The 15447-nt window shown below is 48.4% G+C and overlaps 2 protein-coding genes across 2 annotated transcripts; one reads left to right on the forward strand and one right to left on the reverse strand.

The window, feature by feature from the left end:
- Positions 1 to 9834: 9834 nt before the first annotated feature.
- LOC144164881 (uncharacterized) lies at positions 9835 to 10395 on the reverse strand. Its single transcript, XM_077695123.1, has one exon. It carries the CDS (start codon positions 10393 to 10395, stop codon positions 9835 to 9837), a length of 561 nt encoding a protein of 186 aa, XP_077551249.1.
- Positions 10396 to 12296: 1901 nt separating this feature from the next.
- LOC144164882 (uncharacterized) lies at positions 12297 to 14887 on the forward strand. Its single transcript, XM_077695124.1, has 2 exons — positions 12297 to 13010; positions 14753 to 14887. Exons 1-2 carry the CDS (start codon positions 12297 to 12299, stop codon positions 14885 to 14887), a joined length of 849 nt encoding a protein of 282 aa, XP_077551250.1.
- The last annotated feature ends 560 nt before the right edge of the window (positions 14888 to 15447 follow it).

The following is a 15447-nucleotide window of genomic DNA, read 5'->3' on the forward strand; positions in this document are numbered from 1 at the left end:
GCATGCTAATCAGCCCAGTGTAATGTGTGTTCAGGAAACACATTTGAATTCCAAGCACACAAATTTCTTGAATAGTTACCTGGTATACAGAAAGGACAGGGATGGCTGCACACACTCTTCTGGGGGTGTGGCCATAATCGCCCGGAAATCTTTAGCATGCCACCCTATCACTTTGAACACTATCCTTGAGGCTGTAGCAATACGCTTAATAATATTTAATAGGTTGATAACGGTATGCTCCATATACATTCCTCCTGATGTCACACCTTTGAGCTCTGACTTCGAGGCGCTGGTTGACCAAGTGCCCGAACCATACATTCTAACAGGCGAACTTAATGATCACAATTCTCTTTGGGGCTCTTCTCGTACGGATGCCCGGGGTCGCCTGATAGAGAGGTTTCTTACATCCTCTGGAGCATGCCTTTTCAACAATAAACAGCCTACATATCATAACATAGCACACAACACATACTCATGTCTTCACTTGGCTATTGGCTCCGCAGTTCTCTTTCCTCTTCTCGAGTGGGGTGTGGGAACTGACCCATATGGCAGTGACCACTTCCCCACCTCACTTACATACATAGGTAGAGGCCCATGCCGTCCATCTTACAATAATAGGTTAAATGAAACACGAGCTAACTGGAATACATTTAAAGAGACATCAAAACTACACCACACATCCATAGGACACCTACACGTTGAAGAATCTACCCAACTCCTCACGACGCACATCCTCGACGCCGCCGAAAAGTCCATTCCCCACGCCTCTGGTGCCCCGCGCAACCAGCGGAGGCCGTGGTGGAATGAGGACTGTAGGCGGGCGCGAGAGGCCCAGAACAAGGCGTGGGGTATCCTTCGTCGGTACCCCACGGCGGGAAACCTCCTCTTGTTCAAACGGGCCAAGGCGTTAGGAAAACGTGTGCGCCGTGAGGCAAAACGAGAGAGTTGGCGTACATTCATAACATCAATAAACTCCTACACAGACACAAGGAAAGTATGGACACGAATACGTAAACTCAAGGGACAACAAATACACAGCCTGCCTCTGGTCAGCACTACAGGGGACACACTCGAAGACCAGGCTGACACACTCGCACAACACTTCCAACACGTGTCCAGTTCAGCACACTACACGAACACTTTCCTGAAACATAAAGGCAGTTGTGAAAAGAAGTCCCTACGCCACAACAACAAATCACAGACTTCTTACAACTCCCTGTTTTCACTACATGAGCTGAGGGCTGCTCTAAGCACGTGTAAACCCTCAGCTCTAGGCCCAGACAACATTACATACACAATGATACAACACCTACATGCCGACACACTTGAAGCACTTCTACATCTATATAATAAAATATGGCTTTCGGGGCACATTCCACACTCTTGGAGGGAGGCCCTTCTAGTGGCTTTCTTGAAGGAGGGAAAGGACCCGTCGTCCCCCTCAAGTTACCGCCCAATAGCCCTGACGAGCTGCCTGTGCAAGCTCTTCGAGAAGATGATCAATCGCAGGCTCGTGTACTTCCTCGAGTACAACGGTCTTCTCGAGAGCTGCCCAGGCAGGCTTCAGGGCGGGGCGCTCCACCAATGATCAGCTTGTTGCCTTGGAATCTTACATAAAAGATGCCCTCATTCACAAACAGTTCTGCATTACAGTCTTCTTTGATATAGAAAAGGCCTACGACACGGCATGGCGATACGGCATCTTGAGTGACTTGAAGTCATTCGGTGTTTCGGGCAACATGCTTAGCACTCTTTCTAGCTACATGTCTGAACGAACTTTCCGTGTAAGAATTGGTAGTGCATTTTCTAATGTACATGTTCAGGAAAATGGCGTGCCTCAACGAGGTGTTTTGAGCTGCACACTCTTCATAGTGAAGATGAACTCACTCCGTAAGGCATTGCCACCAACCATTTCTTGCTCAGTTTATGTAGATGATGTGCAAATATCTTTTAAGTCATGTAATATGTCAATCTGTGAACGGCAAGTCCAGTTGGCGTGAACAAACTTGCTGGCTGGGCGGACACAAACGGCTTTAAGCTGAACCCCGTAAAAAGTACTTGCGTTGTGTTCACCCGTGTTCGCGGGATCCATGTGGACACTGACATTACTCTACACGGCGTGTCGATTCCTGTAAAAAAGGAGCACAAGTTTTTAGGCCTAATATTCGACAACAAACTAACATTTCTTCCTAATCTGAAAATGCTTAAGCAAAAATGCCTAACAACTATGAATATCCTTAATGTTGTCTCTCACCAATCGTACGGTGCAGACAAGCAGCTACTCCTGCGTCTGTATACTGCACTGGCTGGATCTCGCTTGGACTACGGCAGCGTCGTATATGGGTCTGCAACGAAAACGGCACTTAAAATGCTTGACCCAGTTCTGCATTTGGGGCTTCTCCTTGCTTGTGGCGCCTTTCGCACCAGCCCTGTGGAAAGCCTCTATGCAGAGTGCCACAAATGGTCCCTGTATCACCAGAGGATATACACTAACTTGTTGTATGCCTCTAAAATCATGTATCTCACACATCATCCTCTTAACTCGACCATTCATGATGCATCCTCACAGCAGCTCTTTTTAAACCGCCCATCTATTCCCATGCCGTTCCCTCTCAGAGTGAGAGCAGAAGCTTCTGAGCGAGCAGTGTCATTTTCAGATATCCACAAGACAGCGATCATTGATTTTACTGCACCATGGCAAGCCAGGGATGTTTCTTGTGACCTGTCCTTTGTGCAGTTCGACAAAAACAGGGCACCAAGGGCAGTTATTATGCAGCATTTCCTCTTTCTACAGGATAAGTACCAGTGTGCAGAGTTTTACTCCGACGCATCAAAGACAGCTGATGCTGTGTCTTGTGCTGCGCATGGACCGAACTTTAACATGGCAAAAAGAATGAACTCCCACAACAGCATTTTTACAGCTGAAGCACACGGCATTTTATTTATTTTAGACCACATTGTCCAGCATCAAATTCCAAAGTCCATAGTTTTTACAGATTCTCTTAGTGTCGTACGTGCACTTTTGTCTAGAAAACGCTCAAAAAATTATGTAATCAATCTTGCTTTTAAGGGCGTTATGGTGGCATACGCATCAAGTCTTGAAATAACAATATGTTGGGTTCCTGGCCATTGTGGAATAGCCGGGAATGAAACTGCAGATGAAATGGCCACTGCTGCTACACTCTTGAATTCAGTGGGCATAGCAACACTTCCGTACACAGATATGAAGCCACACATCAGACACCAACTTCACAACACGTGGCAAACACACTGGAGTGAACAGACAGATAACAAGTTACATGTAATAAAACCTCACTTGGGACCATACGCTACTGACTCACATAACAGACACATTGAAGTTACCTTAGCGAGGTTGCGGATAGGCCACACTCACGTAACACACTCACACCTGCTCACTAGCTCTCCAAGACCTGGGTGTAGCAGGTGTGGGGAAGGCCTATCCGTAGTCCACATCCTAATCACATGCAAGGCACTCGACACAACAAGACACAGACACTTCAAGGAACTATACAGACAACACATTCCGCTACACCCTTCGTTGTTTTTGGGGGATAATGCCATGGTCTCTGTGCAACGCGTTTTTAAATATTTGTCTGATGTAAACTTTTTCAACCTCATTTCCTATCATGCGTAATCAAAACTGGCCCTATACACCAGCCGTCACCATTGTCGTTAATTGATTTTAGTGTTATTCTGGCTTAGTAGCCACTATTTTCTTCTAAATACTTTTGTTTGGCGCTCTTTGCCCCAGCTGGCCTTGCGCCAAAAAACTCCAACCATCATCATCATCATCATGTGTTACCCCTATCGAATAACTTCGAAAGCTCCGTTAGGTCCATTCTGCCAGCTGTGGTGGAGATCGTCAAGGTTTGTCGTTTCCTAATTAGATGTTTCGTCTGCAGGGAGATTTTACCCGTATTCTGTCAAGCCATCGTGCCCACGACTTCTATTGTAGACTCCGGGATAATGCTTGTAAGGTTATCGTTAGCTTCCTGTGTCGTAAACTCTGCTTCCTCTGTGAGAGCTGAGTATCCGTTTTGCAGCGCGATTCTGACTTCTTCTACTTTACGTTTTACTGTTGGCTCTTTATTTGGCTTCTTTCGTACTAGCTTGTTACGGTCCCTCTACAGGTCCAGCCTTATTCGAGATCTTACCATACGACGGTCACTACACGTTACTCTTCCGAGCACTTCCACATCCCTCACTACGCCAGGGTTATGACATAATACGAACGCTATTTCATTTTTATGCTTCCCATTCGTGCTCCTCCATGTCGACTTCTGGTTCTCCCGTTTGCAGAAGAGGTATTCATTATGCGCCCGTTATTCCATTCTGGAACTCGACTACTAGTTCTCCCATGCTATTTCTACAGCCCCGACCATAGAAATAGCATCGGTAAATCTCGGAAGGTGTGAATCGCATCTCGGATCGATGTGAATATCGGCATATGTGACCGTATCCAAATGGCGGAGACAGGCGGACAATTGAGTAGGTGGCGCGGTTTAGTAAATGCATCGTTGCACGCCGCTGACTACTTCCTTGTTGAGCAGCTCTGTCAGGGGTGCGTTGCGAGATGCCAAGTGGAGTATAAAGCGTTAAATTACCAACAAAGCCCAATCAAACTGCGAAGGGCCTTCACTGTTGTATGCTTCGGGAGTTTTGCCACAGCACGCAACTTGGAAGGAGCTGGTAGATCTCGGATAGCAAAAGGCCACTTTTTTAGATTTAGCGAAGGTCCGGCCATTAAAAATGTGTGGAATTCGAATGAAACGCGTCGAAACATTAGGAGAAACGACCAAATAGTCATCCAGGTAACAGCGGTATGCCTGCCATTTCAGTCTATCACCTGCTGGAAGTTTGGAGGCATCCTTGCAGTCGAAACATCATACCGGTAAACTAATAGATCCTACCCGGAGAACATAAGGCTGTTTCTGCAGAGCCAGCCACTGCCTTGGAAACTTACGGTAACCTGAATGTACGTCAACTTGCAATTAATACATAATCCTGCAAGTTACCTTGTTGAGCCGTCGCTAATTGACGCAAAATATAATGGAGTCTTCCTTATTATTTAAAAGACCATTGACTCGTGGCTGGTCAAATCCCACCACGGTGGATCATGTCCTAAACTTGTTTGTACATTACTCGGCATTCCGAGGGAGATACACGGTAGGTCCTCATCTTGTCTCTCTCTCGGAACGCCGTAATGGTGCCAGACTGCCGGTATCAATAGTGTTTGGATAGTGGTGGTACGGCCCGTATCAGTCTGTTCCGAATGAAAATTCGTCCGAAATCGGTGCAACCGTGGCAAACGTCAGTCATGTTGAGAGAACAAAAGCTCGGTACCAATTGCCTGACCGAAAACGTCGCCCATTGTTGGGGATGTCACCGCTGTAGGCGCGCACATTCCACTCACATCTATGTGCACTAAATTAGACTTCACTTCGATATCAGCAACGAAATGAACCGGGTCGACTTGGCCAACTCACTCTCCGTATGGCAAGATACAAGGACATAAGGCGTGGTTACGGATGAGAAGAGTTGTTTGTCTATTCCAGCTTTGAAACAGGTAGAAGGGGCGCAGAAGAATACGTCGTTGATAAAGCGGTCAAATGAAGTGAAAAGAGCTGTAGCATGGGAGAGGGACAGGCAGGATAACTGTGCAAGGACAGCAGAAGGCTGTGGACTGCTGTCTTTTCGTGAGGACAAGTTTTACAACCGACGTAGCACACGCACTTTCAGCGGGCTGGTCAAGAAAAAGGAAGGGCGCTACTGCATTCCTACCACAGTTGATTAGAGATTCATGTCCACAATAAACATTCAACTCCAACATGACACCACGGGAGCACCAACGAAGAACAATAAGCTGAATAGTGTACATAAATTTTTGAACAGTGACACGGGGAGCGTACACGCCAGATGCCTAAGACGGATAAACGGTGGCGGTTAGTATTGCTTGCCATATAATGCGCCGTAGTGACCTTCTTCAAGTGGTGGCAGAGTTTGCAGTCTATGACAGAAACAGTGGTTGGGCTGTGAAGCATGTCTAGAGTTCTGGCGCAATCAATGGTGGCATAAATTAAGTAAGCGGGAGAGGGAGTAGGCATTTGGCAAATTGACGGCGAAGCAGTTTGGGGCTCCAGAACATCAGCGCCTATTTTTCCGCCTCCGGTGGAGGCGGAAGGCGGTACACGGGGTACAGTGACCGCCTTCGCGGAGAATGACATCGGTGTCTCACTAAGTCATGGCAATCGGAGGGGATAGATGTCGGGGGATAAGCTTTGGCCTCTTGACTGAGCATTGAAGGGTTGTGTGAAAAGGGCGAGAGAAAATTAGGCAAAGTTTTCATACCGCGGCGCCAGTATGGTCCCACTTGTCTCGGAATCCGTGAGGAAAAGCTAATTGAAGCATGGTCCAGCGTCCACCAAGTTTTAGGGAGTTGGGGACAAGACGTACCGGTACACGCATAGATACAGCCGACGCAAAAATGCCGGAGCTCCGATGTATATACCTTGCTCCTACTTTGGTGTAAGCTCATCGCGTGATAGCTTCAGGAAACGTTGGTGGGGTGACCATCTCCTCGCAGTGTGCGGTGTTGCCTTAGGTTAGGGCAGCAGTAGCTCGAACTTGCGGCAGCGTGTCGGTGTCGGGGCAGGGAACACGACCAAAAAGTGGACTTGCCTCTTTTGCATCTGGAGGAGCATCGGCGACTTGTTGTGAATACCTTTCAGGAGTTCTGTAGCGAGATATGATTTAAGCTCAGGAATTGAGCGCACAGTCGAAAGCTGGGGAACGACTTTGTCATGGACGAACTGCTGGATTCGTAGAAATAAGGTACCGTTGTCGTTATGAGCCCCCAAGCTGCTAAAGAATTGGTCATCTGAGAAGAGCTGCCAAGTGAGAGCCGAATGCTCGTCGAAACTATGGCAAATCCATACGACCTCAGCAACGGTTTGGGTGTTTTTGGCCGAAGCTTCTGGAAGGCATTGTCGTTATTGCCTGTACAAACGTGTTTGATAATTTCTGGCTTGGTCATGGTACTGTCAACCTTTCTGCATAGACCGACCTTTCTGTAGACCTTTCTGGATGTAAGAAGAGGATGTTTCACCCTTCTGATTAGCACGTTGAAGCAAACGTTGTCTGATCGGAGTGTTTGTACACTGGCGTTCCTGAAAACTGTGTTGAATTCGTCTTTGAGCTGCAGCCACGTGGGAAAACCTCCCTTGTGGTTCTGGAACCCCAGCTGTGGGGCCCCAGTCAAATAAAATTCACCATTATTTACCTTGTTGAGTTGATGCGTGGAATGAAGGGGTCCCGTTGAGGGATCACACCTACGCCGACGATGGGTGTTATGGTAAGCAGAAGGTAATCGTCGCGATCCATTGCAGGAGGGTCGATTGGCCATGGAGCTCCAGGGTAAGGAAACGAGGATCGCTGCAATTACAACCAAACTGCCAGAACGTTTCGAAGCCTTCATCTTCTTACGGGAAGACTAACACAGAATGACCCAGTCGCGCTGTACAGTCAGTTTTCAAAGAGCCAACGCGAAGCAACTTCATCTTCGGACCATCGATGGTGATGCGACTGCCACGAGTTGCTGCCTATTCTCTGTCGGTGACTGCGCAACTTGCCGCTTGCTGACACATACTCTTTCATGGCTAATGACCCGAGCTGTCAAATGTGTCTTGATTGTTTATATGAAGAGGGCGCTGGCTATTGTCTTCCTTGCAATTTATTTACTAATTTATTGAGATTTTTCTACTTTATTTATTTTAGGATTTACTACATTATTTACTAATTTATTACTAACATACGTGGACAGGCCACGCCGAAAGTAGATAGAACGTATCCGCTGGTAAGTTGTTGCGAAGCTAAGGTACTCAGCCGTAATCTCATCGTGTTAGCCTTTGAGGATCGGGCACCATAGTGTACGACGCACAATGGGGACCTATCTTCGCTGTTTGGATGGTACGCGTGCTGGTAAAGGGCGTCATAAAATAGTTTGAACTTGCTGAGTTTAAGATGCGTTTGGCTGTTTGGAGATGGCAAGGGTCCGTGAAGATATTTAATGATGGGACCGCCTTATGCGTATGCCCATGGCAGCAACATGGAGTCGACGCGTCCCTCAATAGTCGAGGGGAACGGGGTTCAAAATAAATGTGTATCGCGGTTTTACTGCGCATGAGAAGATTTTGCGAACAATGGACAACAAAAGAGAGCCTAAGCGTCCATAAGCTTCTTCCCTGACCTGTACACCCCGGAAAAATCGTACTTCGGCGGATGGAGAACTAAGCCGCCAAGGCGTGGTAGACGACCAGCGTAGCGCATGATGGTAGGTCACCACGGACGGCCACGAATGAAAGGACAAAACTTCTGATAAGCCGCAATGATGGCAAGGCACCCCTGTTCAGTGATTGTGTAGTACTTTTCTGCAAGTGTCAACGAACGGCTTGCTGAGGCGACGACCTTATCCCGAGATTTATCATTACTTTGTAGGAGACCACCGCCAATGCCATGGCAACTAACATCAGTGTGGAGTATAGTGGGATTTGTTTCTCTGAAGTGGCAAAGCACCGGGTGATACGTTAGGGCGGCTTTCAGATCGCCAACATCACGTTGACAGTCATCAGACTAAACGTCCTGCGCGCATGAGTGTAAGAGGTGGCTCAGCGGAAAAGCAATAATGGCAAAATTCCGGACAAAGCGAAGGAAATAAAAGCCAGCCCGAGAAAACTACGGAGGTCTTTGTATTGGTTAGGACGAAGAAACCTGACAACGCCGCCGATCTTCCCACGAAGGGGTTTTATACCATCTTTAATAGGGCATCTGTTGGGGCTAGTTGGTTATGCATAGCTTGAATGGAAAGCGCTTAAACTTTGACTAGTAAACAAGGACGAGAAAAACTACATCACAGGACGAAGCGCAAACTAACAACTGATTTATTTACGTGGATGAACATATATATACACACGTACTTGTGTGGAAAAGGGATAAAAAAACAAAAAGATATAAAAAAGATACAAAAAAGTTTGAACGTATGTGATTACAACTGCACACTGTGTTACAAGGAGCGCGTGCTCAGTTCTTAGCGCGACAAGAAGTCTATTTCTCTTTTTGATAATGTGATAGATAAGGCGTATTCCCCTTGACGTATTCCCCTTCTATACCAGACACCATGCTGTATGTTTCCCATATCTCGCACTGCATCTTGTTTTTGGACCTCAGGAGCACTGACGTTTTATCATACTCAGGCGTGCATCCAGACATTCCACAATGCTGTGCCAAGTTGCTCGGTGCATTTATCAACGAGCACGCGTACTTGTGCTCCCGGAGCCGTTCATTGAGACAGCGACCAGTCTGGCCGATGTATGACTTGCCACCAGGAAGCGGAATCTTGTACACAACACCTTGTTCACATTTCACAAATTTCTGCTCGTGCTTAACACCACAGCTCGCTTTGGTAGTGCCGTCATGTCCCTCCCTGTTGACTTTCCTACAAAGGCCCCTTAATTTGTTGGGCGCTGAAAAGACAACGCGCACATGGTGTGCGCCGGCTACCTTTTTTCATCTGTGCGATATAGCATAGACGTATGGTAACACCACTGGCCTTTTTTGCTTTTCTTTTTTTGCCGTCTTTTTCCGCTTTTCGCTCCTTCCCCGCTTTCTTCAACACTTTTTGTGCGACTGATGCAATGACTTGGTCCGGGTACCCCGCGCCCTTCAGTCTTTTTTTCTGCAGGGTGATGCTCTCGTGCACGTTGTCACAACTTGACTTCTTGATGTCCTGTTCAAGACATGACACCGCAATGCCTCGTTTTATGGTTTTTGAGTGGCTGACGCATACGGGAGCAGACCTTTTCCTGTACGTGTCTTGTACATCCAGTCCACACTTTTGCCAAACTTGATCGACAAGTCAAGGTACTGCAGGCAGGTCTCCCTGGGCTGCTCAAAGGTGAAATCTAGTCCTTCGTGCGCTTCTTTGAACTTTTCTAGTTTATTCAGCGCATTGTCCCGAGTGCAGCGCCCCATCTCAGTAAACACAAGGAAGTCGTCCACATACCTGAAGCACTTGATAACCCCTGTGTCATGGAAGGCCTCCTGCAAGGCTCGGTCACCTTCTGAGAGGAATAGATCACACAGCACAGGGGCAATGCTGGAATCTCTACAGATGCTGCCCCTCTGTGAGAACAGCTCTCCTTGGAACTTGATGATGAGCGAGTGCAGATACATCTTGATGAGCCCTATAAAATCCGCAGCACTCACACCTACAATGTTCATGAACTTGACCGCGGCATACCTGTCAATCGCTGATTCCACTGCGTCCAGAAGACCTTGTTGTGGTACACTGTAGAACAGGTCAACGACGTCTGCGGACATGCCCTCAATCCGCTGGTGCTCCTTCGAAAATTCCACGACCTCCTCCGAGTTGCTGATGAGAAAATGGTCATCACGCGGAAGCAAGTACAAGTGCCTCTGTAGTACTGCCGCGATTCTGTTCTGCCAAGCGTTCTTATCTTCTATGATGGTCCTGAACGGATGCCCTTCCTTGTGAGTTTTAACAGCAAAAAGGTTTTAGGCTCAGCTCCTTGCTGCTACTGATCTCCTTGGCTAGTCGGTCGAAACCCACTTCTTCGCAGAACTTCTTCGCCTTTATTCTGAGCCTCTTCAACTCTTTCGCGCTGAGTGCCTGCGACTTGCTGAAGTGCTTTTGTACTGCCGCGATGGGTTTCTCACTATTGTCATGTGAATTCAGTATCACAAAGGAGCCTGTCTTGTCAGACAGGAGCAGCTTGAGGTCTTTTTCTCTCAGGAACTGTGCGTTGCTTTTGGTGCCACACTTTTCCGTCGTTCTACAATGCCCCGCGCAACGCAGTTCAAGGCGTTGTGGGCACATGCTTCTGTTTCTTCCTGTGGCACCTTTTCCGCGATAGTCTTGACCATAGCCAGTAGTTCCAGAGGCTTCGCCCTGACCTGTACAGCGTACTTCGGTCCTTTTCCTGACTTCTCGTGCACCTCTTTGGAAGTTCGCAGTCGGACTCGTTGACCACTTCACACAGCATGGTGTCTGGTAAAGAAGGGGAATACATCAGCGCACCATCTATCACATTATCAAAAAGATTAATACTCTTCTTGTCGCGCTAAGAATTGAGCACGCGCTCCTTGTAACACAGTGTGCAGTTGTAATCACATTCGTTCAAACTTGTTGGTATCTTTTTGTATCTTTTTGTTTTTCTGTATCTACTTTCCACACAAGCACGTGTGTATATATATGTTCATCCACGTACATAAATCAGTTGTTAGTTTGCGCTTCGTCGTGTGTTGTAGTTTTTCTCGTCCTTGTTTACTAGTCAAAGTTTAAGCGCTTTCTATTCAAGCTATGCATAACCAACTAGCCCCAACAGATGCCCTGTTAACATTTAATTTCTTGTACATCGACCTTAACTGTTCCTTCTTTGCCTCCCCTCCAACGTGTGTGTCTTTTCATCTCACTAATTGTCCAAGTAAGATGCACGACTATGACTTTGACGTATGTTGTGTCCCACAACCTAAGTGGCCCTGTGCTCGCGCCACTGTTTGGTCCCATGGCTCCAACGGAAGCGACCTCAAGACGTATGTGTAGGCTCGTCAGAAAAGAAACTTGGCGACAAGTCCGCCTCTACCGTGAACATATCAAGGTGGCATGCTACTCTTCACTGGATACCGGTCCAGCGAGGTTTATGGTGAAGTACTTCTTCGATCTAACAGAGGACGTGGCAAAACGCCGGTGGGAGTCAACCTTCAGAAGTTTGCCGAGGAGGAAAAAGGAAACAATGGGTACACAAGCTGAAGTAGTCAACGAGTCCGACGGCGAACTTCCAAAACAAGTACACGAGACACTAGGAAAAGGAGCGAAGTACGCTGTACAGGTCAGGGCGAAGCCTCTGGAACTACTGGCTATGGTCAAGACTATCGAGTTAAAGGGCCCACAGGAAGAAACAGAAGCATGTGCCCACAACGCCTTGAACTGCGTTGCGCGGGGCATTGTAGCACGACGGGAAAGTGTGGCACCAAAAGCAACGGTACAGTTCCTGAGAGAAAAAGACCTCAAGCTGCTTCTGTCTGACAAGACAGGCTCCTTTGTCATACTGAATTCACATAAAAATAGTGAGAAAGCCATCGCGGCAGTACAAAAGCACTTCAGCAAGTCGGAGGCACTCAGCGCGAAAGAGTTCAAGAGGCTCAGAACAAAGGCGAAAAAGGTCTGCGAAGAAGTGCATCTCGACCGACTAGCCAAGGAGATGAGTAGCAGCAAGGAGCTGAGCCTAAAACCCTTTTTTGCTGGTAAAACTCACAAGGAAAATCATCCGTTCAGGACCATCATTGAAGATAAGAACACTTGGCAGAACAAAGTCGCGGCAGTACTACAGAGGCACTTGAACTTGCTTCCGCGTTATGACCCTTTCCTCATCAGCAACTCGGAGGAGGTCGTGGAATTTTCGAAGGAGCACCAGCGGATTGAGGGCACGTCCGTAGACGTCATTGACCTGTTCTACAGTGTACCACAACAAGGTCTTCTGGACGCAGTGGAATCAGCGATTGACAGGAATGGCGCGGTCAAGTTTATGAACAATGCTGGTGTGAGAGCTGCGGATTTTCTAGGGCTCATCAAGATGTATCTGCACTCGCTGATCATCGAGTTCCAAGGAGAGCTGTTCTCACAGAGGGACGGCATCTGTATAGGTTCCCGCATTGCCCCTGTGTTGTGTAATCTATTCCTCTCAGAAGGTGACCGAGCCTTGCAGGAGGCCTTCCATGACATGGGGGTTATCAAGGGCTTCAGGTATGTGGACGACTTCCTTGTGTTTACTGAGATAGGGCGCTGCACTCGGGACAATGCGCTGAATATACTAGAAAAGTTCAAAGAAGCGCACGAAGGACTAGATTTCACCTTTGAGCAGCCCAGGGAGACCTGCCTGCAGTACCTTGACTTGTCGATCAAGTTTGGCAACAGTGTGGGCTGGATGTACAAGACACGTACAGGAAAAGGTCTGCTCCCGTATGCGTCAGCCCGCTCAAAAACCATAAAACGAGGCATGGCGGTGTCATGTCTGGAACAGGCCATCAAGAAGTCAAGGTGTGACAACGTGCACGAGAGCATCACCCTGCATAAAAAAAGACTGAAGGGCGTGGGGTACCCGGACCAAGTCATTGCATCAGTCGCAGAAAAAGTGTTGAAGAAAGCGGGAAAGGAGCGAAAAGCGGAAAAAGACGGCAAAGAAAAAGAGAAGCAAAAAAGGCCAGTGGTGTTACCATACGTCTATGCTATATCGCACAGACGAAAAAAGGTAGCCGGTGCACACTACGTGCGCGTTGTTTTTTCAGCGCCCAACAAATTAAGGGGCTTTTGTAGGAAAGTCAACAGGGAGGGACATGACGGCACTACCAAACTGGTCTGTGGTGTTAAGCACGAGCAGAAGTTTGTGAAATGTGAACAAGGTGTTGTGTACAAGATTCCGCTTCCTGGTGGCAAGTCATACATCGGCCAGACTGGTCGCTGTCTCAATGAACGGCTCCGGGAGCACAAGTATGCGTGCTCGTTGATAAATGCACCGAGCTACTTGGCACAGCATTGTGGAATGTCTGGATGCACGCCTGAGTATGATAAAACGTCAGTGCTCCTGAGGTCCAAAAACAAGATGCAGCGCGAGATATGGGAAACATACAGCATGGTGTCTGGTAAAGAAGGGGAATACGTCAGCGCACCACATATTACATTATCAAAAAGTGAAAGAGAGAGAGAAAAAACCTTTATTAGAGCCTGCTGTGAAGACGCGGCTACAACGTCGCAATAGCTGAGCCCCTGCCAGGCCTGCTCACACAACCTCCGTGGAGGCGGCGCTTGCAGGCCTTTGGCGTTCGAGGCCAGCCACTGCCAGCTGGACAGCCTGGAGTTGGTCTTCGTAGTTTCCATTCTTCATGGCGTCCATGAATCTTGGCGGAATTGTAGTGTTTCTGGCTTCTTGCGGGTGATTTTCACAATCCCATAGGATATGGGCCATGGTGGCTCTCTCTCTGTTGCATAGTGTACACATCACTAACATACACCTCTGGGCAGATGTGTGGCTACCACTGGAGTCATTAATGAACAAGTCTGTAATTGTCAATAAATCACTGCTTCTTGTCTAGTTAGGTTAGGGTGTGGTGGTGGGAAAGTTCGGCGATTGATGCGGTACCACTCGAGAATCTCTCTATATGCAGTGAGTGGCTCCGTTTCTTCGGGCACATGCGTCGCAAATCGGGGGCTTGGACTCTCAGGAGCGCCGCGGCTGGTGAGCGCGTGCGCTGCCCGGTCCGCCTCCTCATTGCGGTTGCCGTGTCCATCGCGTGAGTCCAGTGGACCCACGTGTGCCGGAAACCATCTTAAAGTCACTGGTGTCGTTCTGGGGGGTAGGGCCCCGCACACCCTCACAACACTGGGGGAGGCACAGTTTGTAGCGTAACGCATGATCGCCGTCTTCGAGTCACTAAGCACAGTGGTGCATCTTGCATTGGTGATTGCAAGTGCAATGGCCATTTCTTCGGCGTGGTGTGCGCTTCTGGCTTTGATGCTGCTCGCAGTGTATACGTCACCAGAGACGGCGGCTATTACATCTGCGACGTACTAGTTTGGTCGGTCCGGGTATTGGGCTACATCGACGTAGAAAGCGCCCTTATCCGTGGCGTGCGTTGCTGTAAGTGTCTTTGCTCTTGCCAGTCTCCTTTCCTGGTTGTGTTCGGGGTTCATGTGCCGGGGAACTGGAGGCACGTGGAGGCTATGCAGCAGATCTTGTGGGAGCGATGTTGGGACCTGGTCCTGCATCTCCTGTCTTCGGAGGCCGAGTCGTCGTAGGATGTAGCATCCCGTTCTTGTTTGTGACAATCTTTCAAGCTGCGCCGTACGTTGGGCCTCAGCTATTTCGTCCAGCGTGTTGTGGACGCCAAGTTCGAAAAGCCTGTCCGTATTGGTGTGCACGTATAGTCCAAGTGCTGCCTTGTATGTCCTGCGGATGATGGCATCATTCTTCTGTCGTTCGGCTGCCTTTCAATTATGGAATGCCGCGACGTAGGCAATGTGGCTTATCGCGAAAGATTGTACAAGTTGGAGGAGGCTCGTCTCTTTTATGCCCGCGTGGCGGTTGGAAACTCTTCGGATTAGTCGGGTAGCTGCAGACACCTTAGCGTCCAGCTGGCTGATGGTGAGACCATTTTGCCTGAGCGCGTCTAGGTGGAGGCCAAGGACACGCACGGTTTTGACGTGCGGGATTGTAGTTCCTTCCTTCGTCCGAAGGGTGATGCTTGGGGTGGTAGAGGTACTTGTGCCTCTTCCACGAGGTGGTAGGATGAGCAGCTCCGACTTTGTAGGAGAGCAGATTAGTCCTGTTCCCTGCAGTTGGTCCTCTATTACCTCGA

This window comes from Haemaphysalis longicornis, unplaced genomic scaffold (genome assembly GCF_048455015.1).
Source record: "Haemaphysalis longicornis isolate Haplotype H1 unplaced genomic scaffold, Haemaphysalis longicornis Haplotype H1 scaffold_14, whole genome shotgun sequence".
Classification (NCBI taxonomy): domain Eukaryota; kingdom Metazoa; phylum Arthropoda; class Arachnida; order Ixodida; family Ixodidae; genus Haemaphysalis; species Haemaphysalis longicornis.